Source organism: Rattus norvegicus, chromosome 15, assembly GCF_036323735.1.
Source record: "Rattus norvegicus strain BN/NHsdMcwi chromosome 15, GRCr8, whole genome shotgun sequence".
NCBI lineage: Eukaryota > Metazoa > Chordata > Mammalia > Rodentia > Muridae > Rattus > Rattus norvegicus.
In genome coordinates, this window is record NC_086033.1 from 35875688 (window position 1) to 35894234 (window position 18547).

Genomic DNA, 18547 nt, shown 5'->3' on the forward strand with positions numbered 1-18547 from the left:
TTTAAAACTACCTTTGTATGTTCAACTGAGTGGACTAGTAATTTACATTAAGGCGAGAGGTTTGTATTGCTATGTCACCAGTGCATAAGAACCCAAATCTGGGGCTGGAGAGATAGCTCAGCAGTTAAGAACAAAGAGTGCTCTTCCAGAGGTCCTGAGTTCAATTTCCAGCAATCACATGGTGGCTCATAACCATCTGTAATGGGGTCCGACGCTCTCTTCTGCTGTGTCTGAAGAGTGACACTGTATTCATACATATAAAATAAGTAAATCTTTATGAGAAAAGAATAAATAAAAAGAAAAAAACATTAAAAAAAAACCAAGTCTGCTAATGATACACTAAATTATGTCAAAAATTGCTTCAATTAGTTCTCAAAAGAGTTAAACTTCGATCGTCATGATGTGCTTTCTACTTAACAGCTTTCTAAAAACAACATTAAATGCATAGAAAGACCTAGGAGGACTCAGTTTAGGAATCAGTAAAGCAAATCTCTCCACACAGTGCTCCTTCTTTCCTTATGACTCCCTTGCCAGCAGACCTAAAGTAGGGAAGACCTATATAATCCAGAAAGCAGCTCCATTCCCACAGCCATCACTTTCCAAATGAAGCAGCACTACACTCTAAGCTGCACAGCACAGCCTGGGATGGCCCTGCTGTGGCATTCACGGAGAATGAACTGAAATAACCTAGGCTGGCAATTAAGAACCTAGCAGACAAATTCCTTACAAGTGTTAAGTATGTTAAATAAATCATTTTCTAGTGAGAAATATAGTTATAGTAGGCAAACCATATTTGCCTAAGCTTACACCTGAATGAACGAACGAACAAACGAACAAACAAACTTCCCAATCCAAAAGGTAAGGGGTACCAAATAGAGCTGCCACCAATACACAGGCTGCAGCTTCTCAGACACCTTTGACCTAAGTTTCCTAGGTAGTTGAATAAGGCTGTGAAAGCAAGTTCACTCATTGCATTTAAAAGTATGTATTTATCCCATCCCTTCTATTCTTGCACTAACTTAAACTACACAAGGTACTATGTGAACACCAGGTGCTGCCTGGCTTTCTCTGCCTCTGAGCACTGTCACTCCATGCTCCTGCACAGTGACATAGAAGAGTGCACAGTGTGGTACAACACCATCTAGAACTAAGAGGAGAACAGGGTACATCCGGCAGGAGAGAAGGCAGGCAGGAACAACATGTCCAAGAGCTACAAAACCAAACAGAGTTTCTGAACAATTATACATACAGTCAGCACAATTAACTGTACCGAAAGACGAGTGTTCTTCCATGACTCTTTCCCCCAACAGCTCAGAGTCAGAAACCCTGCTGCTTCTTTTTAAATACTTTTTCTGGAATGTGGAAACACTCCTGAAAAGGATAATGCATACATGATTTCAGATACTGACTACTCATTTCACCTACTTTCCAATGTATGACATCAGACAGCAATGCAAACAACAGTGAGAGTGAAACTCTCACTGGACTGAAGGTTATACTACCCAACCCTGCGTTACATCTGCATTTAAACATTCTATCACATTTCTGTACTCTATTCCTCCAGTTTCAAGCAATCTTAGAGCTGATCCAACCAAATTTAATAAAACTCTGTTATCATGAAGTCATGCACTTCACACCAACACATGGCGTCTGACCTTCCTCACCATCTCAGCCTGAGCCTACACTATCTTAACATTTATCACTGGCCAACATTACAGCACCTCGCCTTCCCTAAATCCTGTTTCTCTTTCCCCTTGGACAGACAATACTGCAAGTATAAAATGTTCCATCCCCTGACTCACTCTCAGTCTAGGGGCAGCGCAGCTGACTGGCGTTCTATGGAATAATATCTACGCTCACTAGGTATGACTCCATCTCTAATGTATGAGATGTAATTGAAAACCACCCCCAGGTAACCCTTGGAAGTAGATACTGACTACCTTTATTTGAAACTCTTTTATCTTTTCTCCCCCAATTCTCCTGGCCGCCTTCTCCCATGTACTCAGCTGGTCTTCTCAGGCTCCTTGGCTTCTTTCTGCCTTTTAAGACCATAGTTTCATATTACAGTAATGACTCCCCAAATTCTATCTTCACTGCAAATCATTCCCTACAATAAAATTCTACTAAGGGAGCTCACACAGGGAGATGCACGAGGGGACGACAACTAATCAGTAAAGCAGCATAATAAACCTTGGCATGCCAGATATTTTTAAAGGCTCCATAGAGACATAATTCACATACTATACAATTTGTTCAGTGATGAGATAGTTTTGCTATATTCACAGTTAAGTACCATGAACACATCTAATTTTAGAACATACTCATCACCCCAGAAGCCTGGTGTGTTCTCCAGTCATCTCCCATGCCTTCCAAACACCAGTGCTCTAGGTAACCCCTATGTATTGTCTCCAGTTTGCTTATTCTGAACACTGCATAGACATGCAGTCATGTATTAAAGTTCTCTCTAAATCACTGCTCTCACAATATCTTAATATAATGTCTCCAAAGTTTGCCCGTGTTAGCATGAGCAAGTATTTCATTTACTAACAAATATATATCATTATATGAATATGCCACATCTCATTTATTCCCTTAGCAGCTCACAGACCTTTGAGCTGTTTCCACTTTATAGAGAATACTGCTGTGAATATTTAGGGTCTTTCCCTCATACCTACAATAAAAACCACACCATGGAACAGTTATATCATCAGTTTATACAGATAATACATCAAATAAAAAGACAAAAGACTAAAATACATTAAAAAATTACACATCAAGATGTATTTAGATGAATGAACACATCCTGGTATCATTCTAAATGTTCACACATACTGACATAAGATAGACTGAGACATTTTATAAGGCCTAATTGCTACTACATTTCCCCTATAAGATAATCATTTTTTAAAGGCAATTAACACCCATTTTAGTTAAGTTCACTATTTGACTCTCTCTATGGTACAAACCTAAATACTTGTCCAACTTTCCCCCTACCAATTATATACGATAGATGGCTCTCCAAGCAACTGTCAAAAATATAATTCAGTCAGAATTTGGTTTGTTGAGAAGCATTTCACTAATTAATGCCCAAACTGTACCTTCATTTTAATATCATTGCCAAGTTCTCCTAAACTGAAATCTATTACTCAAAAGAGTACTCAGCTCTAGTCTAGCTTACCAATATATGGAATTACACCAGTCACTGGACACATACACTTACAGTATGAAGTAGAATTCTTTTATTTTTTTTTATATTTATGTGTACATGTGTCTGTTCATGTGCATATGGGTGACCATGGAGGCCAGAGGAGGGTGTTAGATCCTCTGGAGCCAAACAGGCAGTTATGAGCTGTCCAACACCAGTGCTGGGAACTGAGCTTGAGTCCTCTGGAGAGCAGCAGCGAGCATTTACAAGATCAGCCACCTCTCCTGACCCAGCCCTCTTCAGGGTCTGTGTCATAGCTGGCCCGAAACCCACTGTGCAGTCAGGGAGAGCCCTGAACCCCCCCTCACAGGAGCCCTTCAGAGGGACGGTGTCCTTTGGCAACGCTGCAGTGGTGCTTACTCTCCAATGCTTTGTCTAAGGACTGTACAAACTATTTTATGAGTGTGTATAATTCAAACTTTGTTTCCAAACTCTTAGGAAACTGTTTCTCTTCTCAAAATAGTAACTCTCTGCCAACTATATTTTCCCCTAAAACACTTAGAATTGGCAAACACTTAGAATTGGCTATGATATATGCAGTGTAATTTTTGTTGATTTTTACTACATACATAATTAATGTTTTGATAGCTCCATATGGACTGGTACTTTTAAAACCTGTTCCAAGTTTTTTTCGGTGTCTTTCTTGTTTTGTTGGTTTTCTTAAAACGCTGTCTTGCTCTGTAACTCTAGCTGGCTTTAAACTTATGGCAATCCTCCTCCTTTTGTTTCCCAAGGGAATGCTGTGTTTACAGGTGTGTGCCCTTCTTATAAAGTTATTACTTTATGTACATTGGTGCTTTGCCTACATGTATGTCTGTGGACCATATGGATGCCTGGTGCCTGAGGAAGCCAGAAGAAGACATCATATCCTCTAAAATGAATTACAGATGGTTGTATGCTAGGAACAGAATTCTGGTCCTCTAGTGGTCAGCCAGTGGTCTTAACTACTAAGTTTTCTTTTAACTCTGATTTTTCTGTTTTGTTTAACTCTTCTTCATACAATACAGCCTGACAGAAGTTTCTCCTCTCAGCCCCATCCCTAAACTCCAACTCCCCCAGATTCACTCCTTCGCTTCCAAATGGTATCAACAGAACACAGCATAACAGGTTACAATTAGACTGCTGGGTGGGGAGGTAGTGCACACTTTTAATCCCTGCAGAGGCATGCAGGTCTCTGTGAGTTAGAGGCCAGCCTGGTTTACAGAGCCAGTTCCAGAACAGCCAGAGCTACACAGAGAAACCCTATCAAAACAACAAATCAAGTTACAATAAAACTATGCACAATCTCTCTTATCAGGGATGGACAAAGCAACCCAGTTGGAGGAAAATGGCCCCAAGGGTGGTGAGTTAGGAGTCCCATAAAACCACCACGCCAACAACCATAACATGCCTGGAGAGGACCTAGTGCAGAACCATGCAGGCTCAGTGACTGCCCCTTTAGTTGTTTTGTTGTTGTTGTTATTGTTTTAAACTAAAAAACTTAGGAGAGGAACTAATCTAATTTTTGTTCACAACAAGATCCTGCTTCAGTGGTACTTAAACTCTAACAACAGACTCTTTTGAATAAAGTTCGACAAGCCATCCTTTAAAAAACAAAACAAGGAACTGGAGAGATGGCTCAGCAGTTAAAAGCGCTGGCTGTTCTTACAGAGGACCAGGGTTTGATACCCAGTACCAACAAAATGTGATACCCAGTACTCACACCTCCTTGTATCCTCTTCTAGGGGATCTGATTCACCTCATCTGATCTCTGCAGGGACCATGCACAAATGCAAGGTAAAACATTCAAACAATAAAAGTATATAAAGGTACAAAATTTAAACAAAACAAAAAGAAACAAGTTGGATGTGATAACATACACCTATAATTCTACCATTTGGGAGACTGAAGGAAAAAAAAAAATCATGAATTCAAGACCAGACTGCTAGATTTGCAGGTTCTGTCTTACCTCAAAAGAGGGACAGAAAAGAAAATGTAGCCTGAAGCAAACAATGTGACATTCAAAAGAAAAATGTTTTAAAAATGAAAAATTAAGAAAGTATGTGCCTAGGGATGGCAACTCAGGCCTAAAATCCTAACACTGGAGAGAAGAAGCAGGAACTCACAGCTTTGAGTTCAAGGCCAGCCTGGGCTACAGAAATCAGTTCGCTCAAAAACCCAAAGCAAAAATCAAAGTACGTGCCCCTTACAATTCTTTAATATAAAGAATTAAACTTATATATTAAAGATATAAAAGTGGTTAACAGGTGGAAAAGAACGAACAGGCATGAAGAGAGTGTGATTAACGCAGTAGCAAGCTTCATTCCAATGTGACTGCCCTTTGGCAAAGAAGCCTGGAGAATTCCGGCTTTAAGGAGTCAGTGGCTCGATTTCTCTCATACCACCTGCCTTCTGCAGTTCTTTTCTACTAGGTAAATATAGTAGCTTGACAGTGGAAATCACAGTTCATCACACACCTTAATTCTCAGTTTTACAGGTCTCAAGCATACACATATGGAAACAGCAGATCTTGACTCTATTGGAACAAAAATGAGACTCACTTATCCTAAAGTTCTGACGAGATTTCTCATCTTCTTAGGAATAGCATTTGTCTCTGAAACAAACTATTGCAGAGCCCTAGGAAAGGGCAGAGGAAAGCTCTGTAACAGCAGCTGACTCTGAGAGCGCTAACTACACTGTTTAGTCAACATCCTCTTTCTGTTTGGAAAAAATTAAGATTCAGAAAGGCTCAGCAATTTGCTGGACATCAACTGAGGTTCAAAACTAGATCTGCCGGACTGAACAATGCTACAAGCAGGTACCACAGTACTCTGAGGTACAACATGGCACTCAGCCGCGGATGCTCTCAACTGAAAGCTTATCACTAACTTATTGTGTACACTTCAGCAATAAGCAGAAGTGCAAAACCAGAGTCCTTCTAACTAGGCAAAGTCAGGAAACAATCTAATTTAATCACATATCAAGGAGAAAATGGTTCTACTGCTGAATAAAAAAGCATTTTTCTTTCACAATACATTTCGTCTTTTCTTTCCCAGGACTACCATCCTTTCCCTCAGTCAGCAACAGCCTTATTAGCTAACAAAGGCTGTCATACGTTCAATCCTCCTCAAAATATAGTAAATATGACGTTAGCCTTTCTACATTCTACTGTACTATGGTATTATAAAATTCCAATTCTCCAAAAAGAAAAACCAAGCCTCCATTCAACAGAATGCTTCACACACCAAAAAGGTAAGGACACACAGGACTGCGCTTCATGATTATATCTTCTATAAAGTCACCGCCAAGTCAACCCCTCCCATTGTTAAAAGGATATAATTTGGAGGGAGAAAATTCCAGCTCAGGACTTGGTTGGCTAGTGCAAGGTACCGCTGAAACACTGAGGACATCTGAGCACTGAGGTTCTCCCGTCTGCTGAATTCCTGCAGAACTCCAACTGTTAACATGAAGATCTGACGAAGGTCTTCTTCCTATGGACAATAAATCACACACCGGTTTGCATGACACTTACTCAAAGTGCATTCCTTTTTAGAATCATAAAACAAACAAGAACCTTAAGGTTTCCATTAGATGGTACTACTTCCTTAAGAATGTTTTCCATCTTGTGGCTTCTAACATCAGTGCACTTTCAAGTAACACCATTGACTGTAATATAAATGCTCCTCCATGCAGGAAAGCCTTTGAGGGCGAATGCGACTGTAGGGCTGGCACAGCCAGTTGCTATAGTGCAGCGCCTCAGGACTTAAGCCAATGCCTTCACATAACTTTACTCCAGAGCCAAACAATACACTCAAGAGATAAAGAGCCACACCATCTGCAATAACATTTTAAATATATGACCTTCTTTGGCACTGAGCCAGTCCTATTTTTAAAGCCAGCAGAATCCTATCAATTGAAATATATCACAACCTGATAAGAAAACTGTAAACTAAGGAATATTTTTTATAATGTTCTCTTTTTTGTTGCTTCAAGATGAGAACTGAATAATTTCAACTTATCAATTACAGAAATCAAACTTACCAATCAATTTACTATGTCCTATGAATCTCAGCACAAGTCTTCAGACATAAGCTACTACCCAAATGTCTAAAACAAATGCTGTCACCACTGGGAACAAACCGAACAAAGAGCAGACTGCCCAGTAATTAAAACATAAAACAAAGGCACCAATACCTGAAAGACTCGTTTGCAGTTACCGTGGAATTCCATACTCAGTCCAATGTTGCTAGTTTTACTTGAACTTGAAAATTCACTCAATAGAGCAGTTAGAATAGAACAGGCCAGAGTTTGCTATATCAATAAGAAATAATTGTAAGTCATTCCATTTTTCAAAACTTTGTTTCAATATAATTTGTTCAAACATAATTTCTGTGTGCTACAGCTTCAGAGCCTCTAACTGCCCAGCAGAACTCTGGATGTGACTAAGAAGACTGGCTCTCCTTTCAAGTAGGGTGGAAAATGCTAACATCTGGACTCACAGAGGCCTGGAACCCAGCACACGACTCCACTCAACTCTAGAGGGCAACTGACATTTTAATGGTTGTTAATAATTAAGTAATTGTTCAATTCCTTGTTTCATTTAATTTACACAATAATCCATACATTTTTACACTTGAAAGAACTATGACCTGAAGAGGGTAAACTGCCAGAGGCCACCAACATTCAGCCTCATGCCTCCCACCCTCATTTTCTCATGAATGTAAAAATGTGTTCTCAAACAGATGACAAGTAATACAGACTTTAATCTCCAAATACCAAACAGGTAGTACCTCAAAGCTTTTGAAATCAAAGAAAGAAACTTTTCCTTTTCCTTGGGTCTACTAGATACACTTAGAACACCAACTCCTCAATCTTATTCACAGACTCTTTAGAGTCAAGGTAACAAGGATGGAGATAAGGCTATGAATTATTTTGGCACATTTCCAGGGGTTAGACAGAAATATGCACACTACCTCTGAACAACCGAAAGATTAAAGTCGAGATGATACTATTTCTGCAAGCTTACACAACAGCTGAACACAGTGGGCCCACCCCACCAACTGCATCTTTGTTCAGAAATGCTTCTGATGTCAGTACCTTGACCTTACAGATGCTTGGTTTGGCAAATCTTAGCAAATATACATAAAGTGAAATTCCTACAGACTTGGAGAGCTGATGTCTGCTTTAGGTAAGTAACAGTTACATGGATAAACAATATACTACTTTTACTTTTTAAAAACTTCCTTTAAAAATGTTTTTTTTTTTTAAGTTTTAAAGGAAGTAGATACTGTTCACCTCTTAATCACAACCAAAATAAGCACAGGTAAGCAGCTTCATAAATTATGGAGAATCCAGAAGAATCTACTAAAGGTGCCTTATATAATAATGAAAATTCTACAGCTACTTAGGTTAGTTTTTGTGCACACAGACACTTTTGTTAATATTTATTGGCTGTCCTGAGGGTTGAACCAAGGTTATTATGATCATTAGGCAAGAGTTCCTCATAAAAAATGAACTTAGCCCTGTCCCCACACTCATTTACTTCAAAATACACACTTTTTTCCCCCCCAGAGCTGAGGACTGAACCCAGGGCCAATGAGCTAAATCCCCAACCCCCACACACTTATTTTAATTTAATACACAAGTTCACTTATTCCCAAATCTTCCAGAAAAATACGTGAAAATTCATGGGCCTGAGGAAAACAGTATGAGAAATCAGGCACAAGTGCCTCATGTAGAGAGCAATTTGTCCCTGTCTTTACTGCTCAAAGGGATTTCAAACATTTACCAAGTTAAATAATCTTCATTTTACATGGTGATTAGAGTTCTTCATTCATCAGCCAAGCATAGAGGCATGGTCCACAGTTCTACAAACCCTCATTACTTGGAGGCTAAGGCTGGGGATCACTGGAGGCCAGCTTAAAAAGACCACATAGTGTGTGACTCAGCCTCGAAAGTAATCCCCAGAACGTTAAAAAGAAAATTAAAGCACCAGCCATCAATACTTCATAGATAAATTAAAATAATATCGAACATCTTTAAATCTGATTATATGCATAAATGAATATACACACCTTATTGTATACTTATTAAAGATTTGGTGGGGGAAATATACTAAATAAAATAATAAAATTAAATTAACTTCTGAGATTCCATAATTCTGAAGACAATTTTAGTGGCCTGTATTCTCTAACTCTTAGCTTTACTTCTCACCCATCTGCTGTAATACTTCACTGTCTATATTATGAAGAAATAAAATATTTGAAAACATGTCTAAAACAAGAAAATTAACCTCAGATATCAATCACTAAATACAATTTACACATACTCTGCTTTTGAAAATCAAGAAGCACTTGTTAAATGCAAACTGTCACCATCCTTACAAATAATGTGCTATAATCCTTTCCCACAAGTACTGTAACTCACCACAGGCTGGTTTCTGGTACTTACACAAAATGGTATAATTTTGAAACTATGGTCATATTCAGATTCTTAGTACAATGCCTAATTGATTATTAAACTATATTCACAATAAAGATTTTCTCTTATATAAAATAAATATTTCCTAAGCTTATATTCATGGTTGAATAAATGGATAAAAATACAAACAAGGCAAAGCTAGTGAACACTGCTAGGCACCTAAGGCTTTCAACAAGTAGGTTTCCTTTAGTGATACAGTATAGCTCAGCACAGGGAGCCAACAGAGGCCAGCTGCAGCAAAACCATTGCCATCCAACCAAGCAAACTCACCCAGGGTGTACACAATAGCACATAAAGGCAAGTGAGTGCAGTCTCATTCCCTCTCCCCCAGCCCCACTCTTCAGATGAATGTCCATTTGTGAAGGAAAGTGAGAAGAGCTTCTGCAGGTGGGAGAGGCTCCTAATGAAGACACCCCTCTAACCTTTATCCTCAACACGTGAACATCAAGAACAAGAGGTGTTCGCATCTCAGACTCAGCTTCCTAAACATACGAATGTTTCAACCTATGAGTATAATATATCATATCTTAACCTTAGAAAAAAACAGACGGTTAAAAAAAGTTAGAAGAAAATAAAATTACCTACAATCCTACTGTCTGGGGATTATTACTGAAGTTATTTACATATAGCTCTTTACTTTCTTAATGCATGTACACACATTAGTTACAAAACATACAATTTATATTCTTTATACTTTTTCTACTTTAGTTTTAAAACAGAAACCTTTAAGTAAAAATTGAATTTCACTACACCACCTGGAAACACAATGTACTAAGATAATGATATAGCATGTAGATATCAAATGCTATTCTGACTCATACCTAACTCATGACTTTTCAGAAAACTGAAATTTAGTGAGATATTTTCAAATACTACAAAAAAGTTCAATTTGAAAAACTTGTGTAGATATGAGAGTAGCATCATAAACTCTGATTATACTATACTATTCTAACTAAAGGATACCAAATGAAAACCTCATTCCTTGGAGAAAGTGCATTAAATACTGATTATAAAGGAACGAAGCAAAGTACTCTGCTATATATCAACAAAGTAGTTCTCTCTATTCACAAGAGAATTAAGCATAGCATGAATATGTAAGTAAAGTTACCCTTATTATACCGGGATGGAGACAGGAAAGCAAAAAGCAGCTCCAAGAAAGAATGTCCCTGCCGGAGCTAAAAGCCGTCAACCGTGCCTGGGAGAGAGCACCGACTCTGGGCCTCACTTACCACTGAAGAAGGCTCCTGTCTGTTGCTGCAGGCATTCAGTACTCAGGGGACACAAGTGCAGTCAGTGCCGTTTACTCCCCCTCCAACCACCAGCACTTTCAAGTGCTGTCCCTACCCTTTGTCAGTCACGGCTAGATAGCATTCTATACTGTAGAGATTGACTCTGATACTCAAGAGGGTAACAAAAGCTGTCGCTAGAAATTTCAGTGAAATCTGATGAAAATAGACTGAGAAACAGGAAATTTTTCATACTAAGGAGGGCTTTGACTGAAACCATAAGCACAAACTTTCAGAATTTTAAGACATTATCACAAGAATGCTTTATTTATCTAAGATCATAAAAAATAAGTTTATATCTGTTATTGTCTAGGTATAACAAAAATGTTTCAAATAAAACTTACACCCTGTATATTTTTCTACAAGAAGCCCTTTTTATAGCAACTATCTAACAATGAATGACTACTTGGAAGCCACTGAAGAAGGCTCTAGGTTGTTGGAGAAACAAAGGGGCTACACACTAACAGATCCCCACGCCTGTTGATTTACTACGTCGGCCTCACAGGGTTTCTCAAGTGGCCTTTGAGGCAGTCTAGGCTCACAGCCCCTGGCAACCGGACAACACCAGAAGGCAGCTCTTCACTCATCATCCTCATTCAGTGACCATTTATAAACCAAGTTACAAAGTCTATTGTGCCTGTTTCTGAAATACATTATCAATAGAAACAGCCTGTAGAAATCATTAGGAATACCAAAAACACCACAAAACAACCTACTGTCTAGACTAAGAAAACTGTTTCCCATTAAACTGTAGGCAAGATAATTCATTTATCATCTGAATAAAGTCTCATCCACTCTTTGCCTACCTAATCCAGTTATTCTGCATTCGGATTACATGACTTCCTCTAAGTACTGCATAAATGCAACAATTAGGATAAGGTAGAGCGAAGGTGGTATTTTTTTAATTATCACACACTGGGTTGTTTAGGTCCTACCTCTTGACTGCCAAAATTAGAACTACAAGATAAATTATCGCTTAGAAGAGGGTCACTAGATGCTGCTTGGAGCAGAGTCCTCAGCTATTTGTATTTAAACTGCTGACCCAGGAGGAGGTAGAAAATAAATACTCAAGTTTCCTAATTTTTTAAAGGTTATTTTTTTATGTTTATGAGTATTTTTGCAGGTATGTTCGGAACCAGGAGAAGGCATTGAATCTCTTAGAGTAGCAGTAAGACAGTTGTGAGCCAACATGAAGGTGCTGAGAATCAAACCCAGATCCTCTAGCAGAACAGTGCTCTTAAATACTGAGTAATCCCTCACGCCCCACTCCCATTTTTGCTGTCTTTAATTTAGATTGATAAAGCAAATAGAAGACAAGGGAATAAGGTCTCAATCTTACCAAAAAAAAGTCTCCCTGAGCTGAGAATGTAACTGAGTTACTGAGTGCTTGCCTAGAACTGCATGAAGCCCTCCCTGGTTTTGGTCCCAGGCATTACATAAAAATTGAGTATTTGTGGTACATGGCTACAGTTTTTGAATTTGGAAGACAATACAGAAGAATCAGGAGTCTGAGGTATCCATAGCCATATCTCAAATTTTTAGGTCAACCTGGGATACATGACACCTGCTCTCAAAAAAAAACTATTTTCATAGTATGGCTTCTTTCATTGAAGTACTAGAAATTCAAAAGTTTATTCACTGGCTGACAATTTTTAAAACTCTGTCTTCATCTAAAATTCCTACAGCAGCATTCACATCTCTCGTCAAAGCCATTCATTTCATGCTTGTGGAGAAAAGGATTTTTAAAAAGCCCCCCGGAGACAGAGTGCCTTCCCACTTCATAAGCACAAGATACAAACTCCATAAGCACAAGATACAAACTCCAGCTGACAAACTAAAATGCTCTTGTTCAGGGGGAGGACTGTCTCTTATAATAGCCTGGCTCTTGCCTCAGGATCCTTATTACCAAGAATAAACTGTATGAAAGGTTGCCATACTATATAGCAGACCTCCAGCTGCTCTTCTAAGAAAACATCAATGAGACATTGCGATAAGGGAGATTAACTTGGCTATCTCGCCCAGGGGCAGCCCTGGGTAGACAAGTGAATTTCACACCCACTTCTGCCCAACATGAAAAAGAGGGGAAAAGGAGGCTTAAATACTGCTTAACTATCTTTCAGAATGACTTAGCATAGGCTTATTACTTTCAAAGGAAACAGGCAAACATGAAATAGATTAAATTTTTAGTTTGTATGTCAGCCTAAAAAAATAACCTAAGCTACTCTTCTAGAAAGGAGTTTCCCTATTCCTCTCAAATCATATTGACAGCAGGCCTGACAATTCCCAGCTGAGATGAGGTAACCACAGCACCCATCACAACCACGGCAGCAGGACAGCCTCCTCACAAAGATGAGCGTGAAGTGACATGGCTCTTAAGTACATGCGTGATCACAGCAGCAGTACACCACAGCACACGGGAAGCTACACCATCTAAGAAATGCTCCTTAAATCCTATGTCCTATTCTGCTTTGCTTCTGCTTTATCTTATTATTATTTTTGGATGATTTTATTCTAATCACAAAAGAAAGTGTGTAAATTTGGGTGAGCAAGGAGGATATGGGAGGAGTTGAGCGAGGGGAAACCAGAATCAGAATATATTATATTATATAAAGTCTTTTTTCCATAAAAAAATTAAAAATAGGGGTTGGGGATTTAGCTCAGTGGTAGAGCGCTTGCCTAGCAAGCGCAAGGCCCTGGGTTCGGTCCCCAGCTCTGAAAAGAAGAAAAAAAAAATTTAATTTAAAAAATGGTTTAATGAAGGCTAAAGATATAGCATAGCAGTAAAGCAAGGTAGTATAATCAAATATCCTCTCTCTCAAGGTTTTTACACATTTATGAAACTTTCCATAAAATGATCTGCAAGAAACCACAATAATTTTTTTAAAATATTTATTTATTATGTATATACATCACACAGCTTTCTGCCTGCATGTATGCTGCAGGCCAGAAGAGGGCACCCAGTCTCATTACAGATGGTTGGGAGCCACCTTGTGGTTCCTGGGAATTGAACTCAGGACCTCTGGAAGAGCAGTCAGTGCTCTTCACTACTGAGCCACCTCTCAAGTCCCGACCATCATATTTTTAAAAATTAATATAAATTAATTATTTATATATAAATATAAAAATAATTAGCTTTCACTAGTAGATATTGTCTTCTGTGTTTCAACACTTAGAATAGTTATATAGGTTGATTTATTAGAGCCTATGTTCCCTAGATTTTCAAAAGCTGAGTTGAGAGGCTGCTAGCACAATGTTGCAAACACTTCTGAATGTGCAGCCTCAGATGACACTAGGACACACACTTTACATTCTAAGGAATCAATGCCTAGACAATTTACAGTGTATATTTGTTCCTGGTAAGAAGATAGTGATGGGCAGAACCATAGCTAAGTATGAACCAGAAAAAGTTGCTCTACAACTGCTAACTGCCTCAAAACCCATATAGGGTTCACGAGACTTAGTTGAGTTAACACAGGGAGAGAGACAATGAACACCAGGATTTGGAGGGTAAGCAGCCAAACTCTAATTTCTGGCCAGTGAAGGTCCGTGGAACTGTCATTTTTAGAGGTAGTAAGAGGGAAGTGACTTCACAGCTCCTAAGGTCAACTCTTTGTACCCACAGAAAACCACAACTGGGGTCAGCTGCATGACTCAGAAGGTAAAGGCACTTGTGTCAGAACTGTGGTGGAAGAGAAGAGCTGATTCCCAGAAGTCAACCTTGCAGCACACATGCCCTGGCATTCACACATGCACATGCACTCAACAACACATGGATGTTAAAAGCAGTTAAGGAGAAAAGCCATCAGACAGTTTCTATCCCTGGAATCTATCTCTTCATGAACCACATAAACTACCATGCACAATTTCTGGCCACAGCTCTAACCATTTCTTCTGAGGCTATTCATGTCTGTGAGACTAAGGAAGCCTTAAATTCTCACAAATTCTTCACCATAAAGAAGATACATTAAAACATTTTATTGGTCTGCAATCTCATTTTCTGGAGCTACTGAGCTGGCTTTACCCTACCTGGCAAAGATGTCGGATCACAATGTTTGCATTTTACTTACCACATAAACAGAGAATTTTTAAGTTTAATGTTACAATGTGGTCAACAAAATCACTTCATCTCATCATTAAAAATGGTTCCATCCATCTCCAACATATTAAATTGCTAATACTACAGAATTCTTTGGTCCTGTTATTTGGAAATTTTACTTAAAAAAAAAAAAACAAAAAAAAAAAAAAAAAAAACAACTTGTTGCCTACAGTGGTACATGCCTTCAATCCTAGGACATAGGTGTTTAAAGAAAAAGTTCAAGAGTTCAAGGCCAGACTATTGCACAGTGACTTCAGAGTATTGGGTAACAAAGCAAGACCCTAACTCAAAACCTGTGTGTGTCTGGGGGGCGGGGGATGGAAGGGGAGTGTGTGTAAGGAGTGTGGTATGTTTTTGTGTATATGGCGAGGGAGGGGTTATCTTAGCTTTGACTGCTTCAAGAATATCAAGGATATTAAATGCATCCAAAAGTATGTATTGTAAATACAGCAGAATGTTCTCTAACCGCACTGTCTGTTCTATCATTTGTAGAATATGTCATTTCCATGGCTCAGACAAGTCTTACTGTCAATTTGCCATGAATCACTTTTTGTGCTACCTCAAATCTACCCACAAGGAGAAGAAGAAAACTTAGTTCCCAGCATGTGCTCACTCCTAAAAAAGGCAGGGCCTGTGCTGTGCTCTCTCAGGACCAAGGACATGCAGGAAGGCAACAGCAAGCTCCAAACCCCTGCACCAAAGCCTTGCTCCAAAGCCCTTGCTGGGGAAACAGTCTAATCCACAGAGCTTTAGTCACAGTCGCAATGCCACTGTTCCAGCCCAATCCTGTCCATTTAACAGGCCAGACGACCAAAATACAGGAGCATGTCCCAAAGCAAAATCTAAAAGGGGAGCAGTAACTCAAGCCAGAGCATCTAGGGCGCACTGACCATCAGACTACACACACAGTCATTCCCATGAAAGGGAAGACTACCAAGTCCATACAAGTGATTTTACAGGGACGATCCCAGGAATCAGAGCTGGTCAGTAATAGAGCCTCTGGCGAAATTTCTACGACTAGACACTCCCTAAATGTGGAAAAGAAACCATGCTCCTTTAAGTAATTTAGTCAAGAACAATGGCCTGACACTGCTCACCAGATAGAACCACCTGGAAGCCATGGTGTAGTTAATGATTTTTATTATATCAGATACCATTTATATTTAACTCAACCATTTCTATAATTACTGATATTTTCCAAGGCTTATTAAAATTGGGGGTGGAGAAATGTTCTAAAGAATGATTAAAAATGTGAAAAAAAAAAAGAACATAAACAAAAACAAGTATAGTGGTATATGTCTTTAAACCCAGAACTCAGGAGTCAGGGGGAATCGGGCAGATCTCTGTGAATTCTGGGCCAGCTAGGGCTGTATCTCTCCACACATCAAAAAAAGAATATTAACTTATTTTTTCAAGCAATTAAAATGATTATGAGCACAGTGGCAACACAGAAAAACAAGACTCAAATGAAAATGCTAGGTCTACTGTATCTGCATTACACACACATTTAAAGATCAGAAGAAACGTCTGAACAAATAAAGACTGCATGGCACCTTAGTCTGCATGCCTTTCTCTTATACTACTATTGCCAGAATGCAATTAGTGACAGGCAAAATAAAAAATATCTATCAATACAAGCAGTTAGCATACTTACCACGGTAGGATTGCCACTACTTATCAACTGGCTGACTTCATGAAATATGCTTTTGCAGTCAATTGACTTATCTAGTGAACCTCGTTTTACAATCACTGCTACAGCTAGTAGAATCTGTTCCCGAACATACTTTTGGAGGCTGCAAAACATAAAAATTGTGAAAACGTTTACCTATATCTAATATAAACAGTCCCAATACTATACACAGCACTATACCAGAAGCTTCTAATAATACCACCTGAGTACTATTAGTATAGTAACCTGAGAGTATATAATCTACCAAGTTATAGAAAGACTCATACATACACTTGGTCATCTCTGGGCTACTCTGTTGTTTACTAGCTGTGCAACCCAAAGTAAAGACTTGGTTTTTTCTTCTTTAAAATGGAGACAACAGTCACAATTACTGTAAAAACTAATGTTCCGCCCTAATCTAGGCTACATAGTTCATTTCAGGCCAGGCTGGGCTGTATACCACAAGACCCTGTTTCAAAAAAGCGAACGCCAAGCAATAAAACATGTTCAACTCTAGGACTGTGTCCACTACACACATACTAAACACTTTAGGCAGTGTTCAACACATGCTAAGTAAGTCAGTTCCTCAATGAGTACTTAAGGTGGGGGTATCAGGAAGATTAAGATAAATCTGATTTGATATCCTTCTCCAACCAGCAGTACCTCGACCCTTGCTGTTTAATGGGTAAACTCCAAGAAAGGTGTGTCAACTCCGAGTGACAGTACAAACACTCATTCCCAGTCAAACACTCTGTAAGGCCTACAGATCTCAGGGGCACAGAGACTTAAATATGCCTTTTCAGAACCTCTTCTTAAAAGTTAGGATCCAAAAGCACCAACTTTATAATACAACCTCTCAAATGCCATAAAGATGTGCTCTTGTGTCCTTGTGCCCTTGTGCCAAGCTACATCCCTTACCATGGGCAACAAGATGAACTGTAGCTTTCCTGGAAGAGTCCTAGTGTCCTGTTGTCCCGAGGAATTATTAATAGTGCTTACTTTTACTTTCAAAGGTATCCCAGTTTGGACACAGTTATACACATGTACTTTTACAGTCTGTGACAGCCAAGCACCACTCTGCTCTCTGAGCTCACTCTTTCCATACACTCAGTAGGCAGGCATATGGAGCTCAGTCCCTGGCTCAACACTTACGTTTCCAGCCCTATGAACTTCTATTCCCTCTGCCAAAACTGTGATGTCACTTTCCCAGAAAGTTACTACTAAAGGCTCCCAAGGCACCAGCATGTGACACGAGTTATCTGTTACTACTACTTAACACGATCCTGAAAATCAACCACCCCACTCTAAGCACACTAAGTGTATGCAAAACTCAGGATTTGCCTTGTAGAAGGCATTTATTAATAATTTCAAACATGTGTCCCTATATCAAGACTAAAGTCAAAATATTCCTTCCACAGTTTTGGGCCAGGGGTGGTAACACATGCCTTTACTACCAGCACTTGGAAGACAAAAGCTAGTGAACCTCTGGAGGCCAGTCTAGTCCACAGCAAGTTCCAGGCCAGTCAGAACTTGATAATGAGACTCTACTTAAAAGAAACGAATCTCTATTGGCAGGACTAGAAAATTAAAACATGTAATGGGTTTTATCTAAGAGTTTCTGTAAATTAACATGTTTAAGAAACATTATTAACTCAATTATCAGAAAGTTAGTTAAAAAAAAAAAAAGATGAACATAACTTCAACAAGGTCCCTGAGTCAAGTGTGGCAGAATGGTAATGAATACACACTCCTTTCTTGACCCATCTGCTACCTGCCTCTAGAAAAGGAGGCACACTGTATCAAACCAGAGCTGAACTTAACCTCAATTAGGA

The 18547-nt window shown here is 39.0% G+C and overlaps 1 protein-coding gene across 2 annotated transcripts in view; it reads right to left on the reverse strand.

The window, feature by feature from the left end:
* Xpo4 (exportin 4) overlaps positions 1 to 18547 on the reverse strand; it is a 90696-nt gene that overhangs the window by 43121 nt on the left and 29028 nt on the right. For both annotated transcript variants that reach the window (NM_001395629.1, XM_039093140.2), the window contains 3 exons: positions 16701 to 16839; positions 7379 to 7495; positions 6522 to 6675 (listed from right to left, as the gene is read on the reverse strand). In NM_001395629.1, the coding sequence (NP_001382558.1) occupies positions 6522 to 6675; positions 7379 to 7495; positions 16701 to 16839 (410 nt within the window). The remainder of the gene's footprint in view (positions 1 to 6521; positions 6676 to 7378; positions 7496 to 16700; positions 16840 to 18547) is intronic.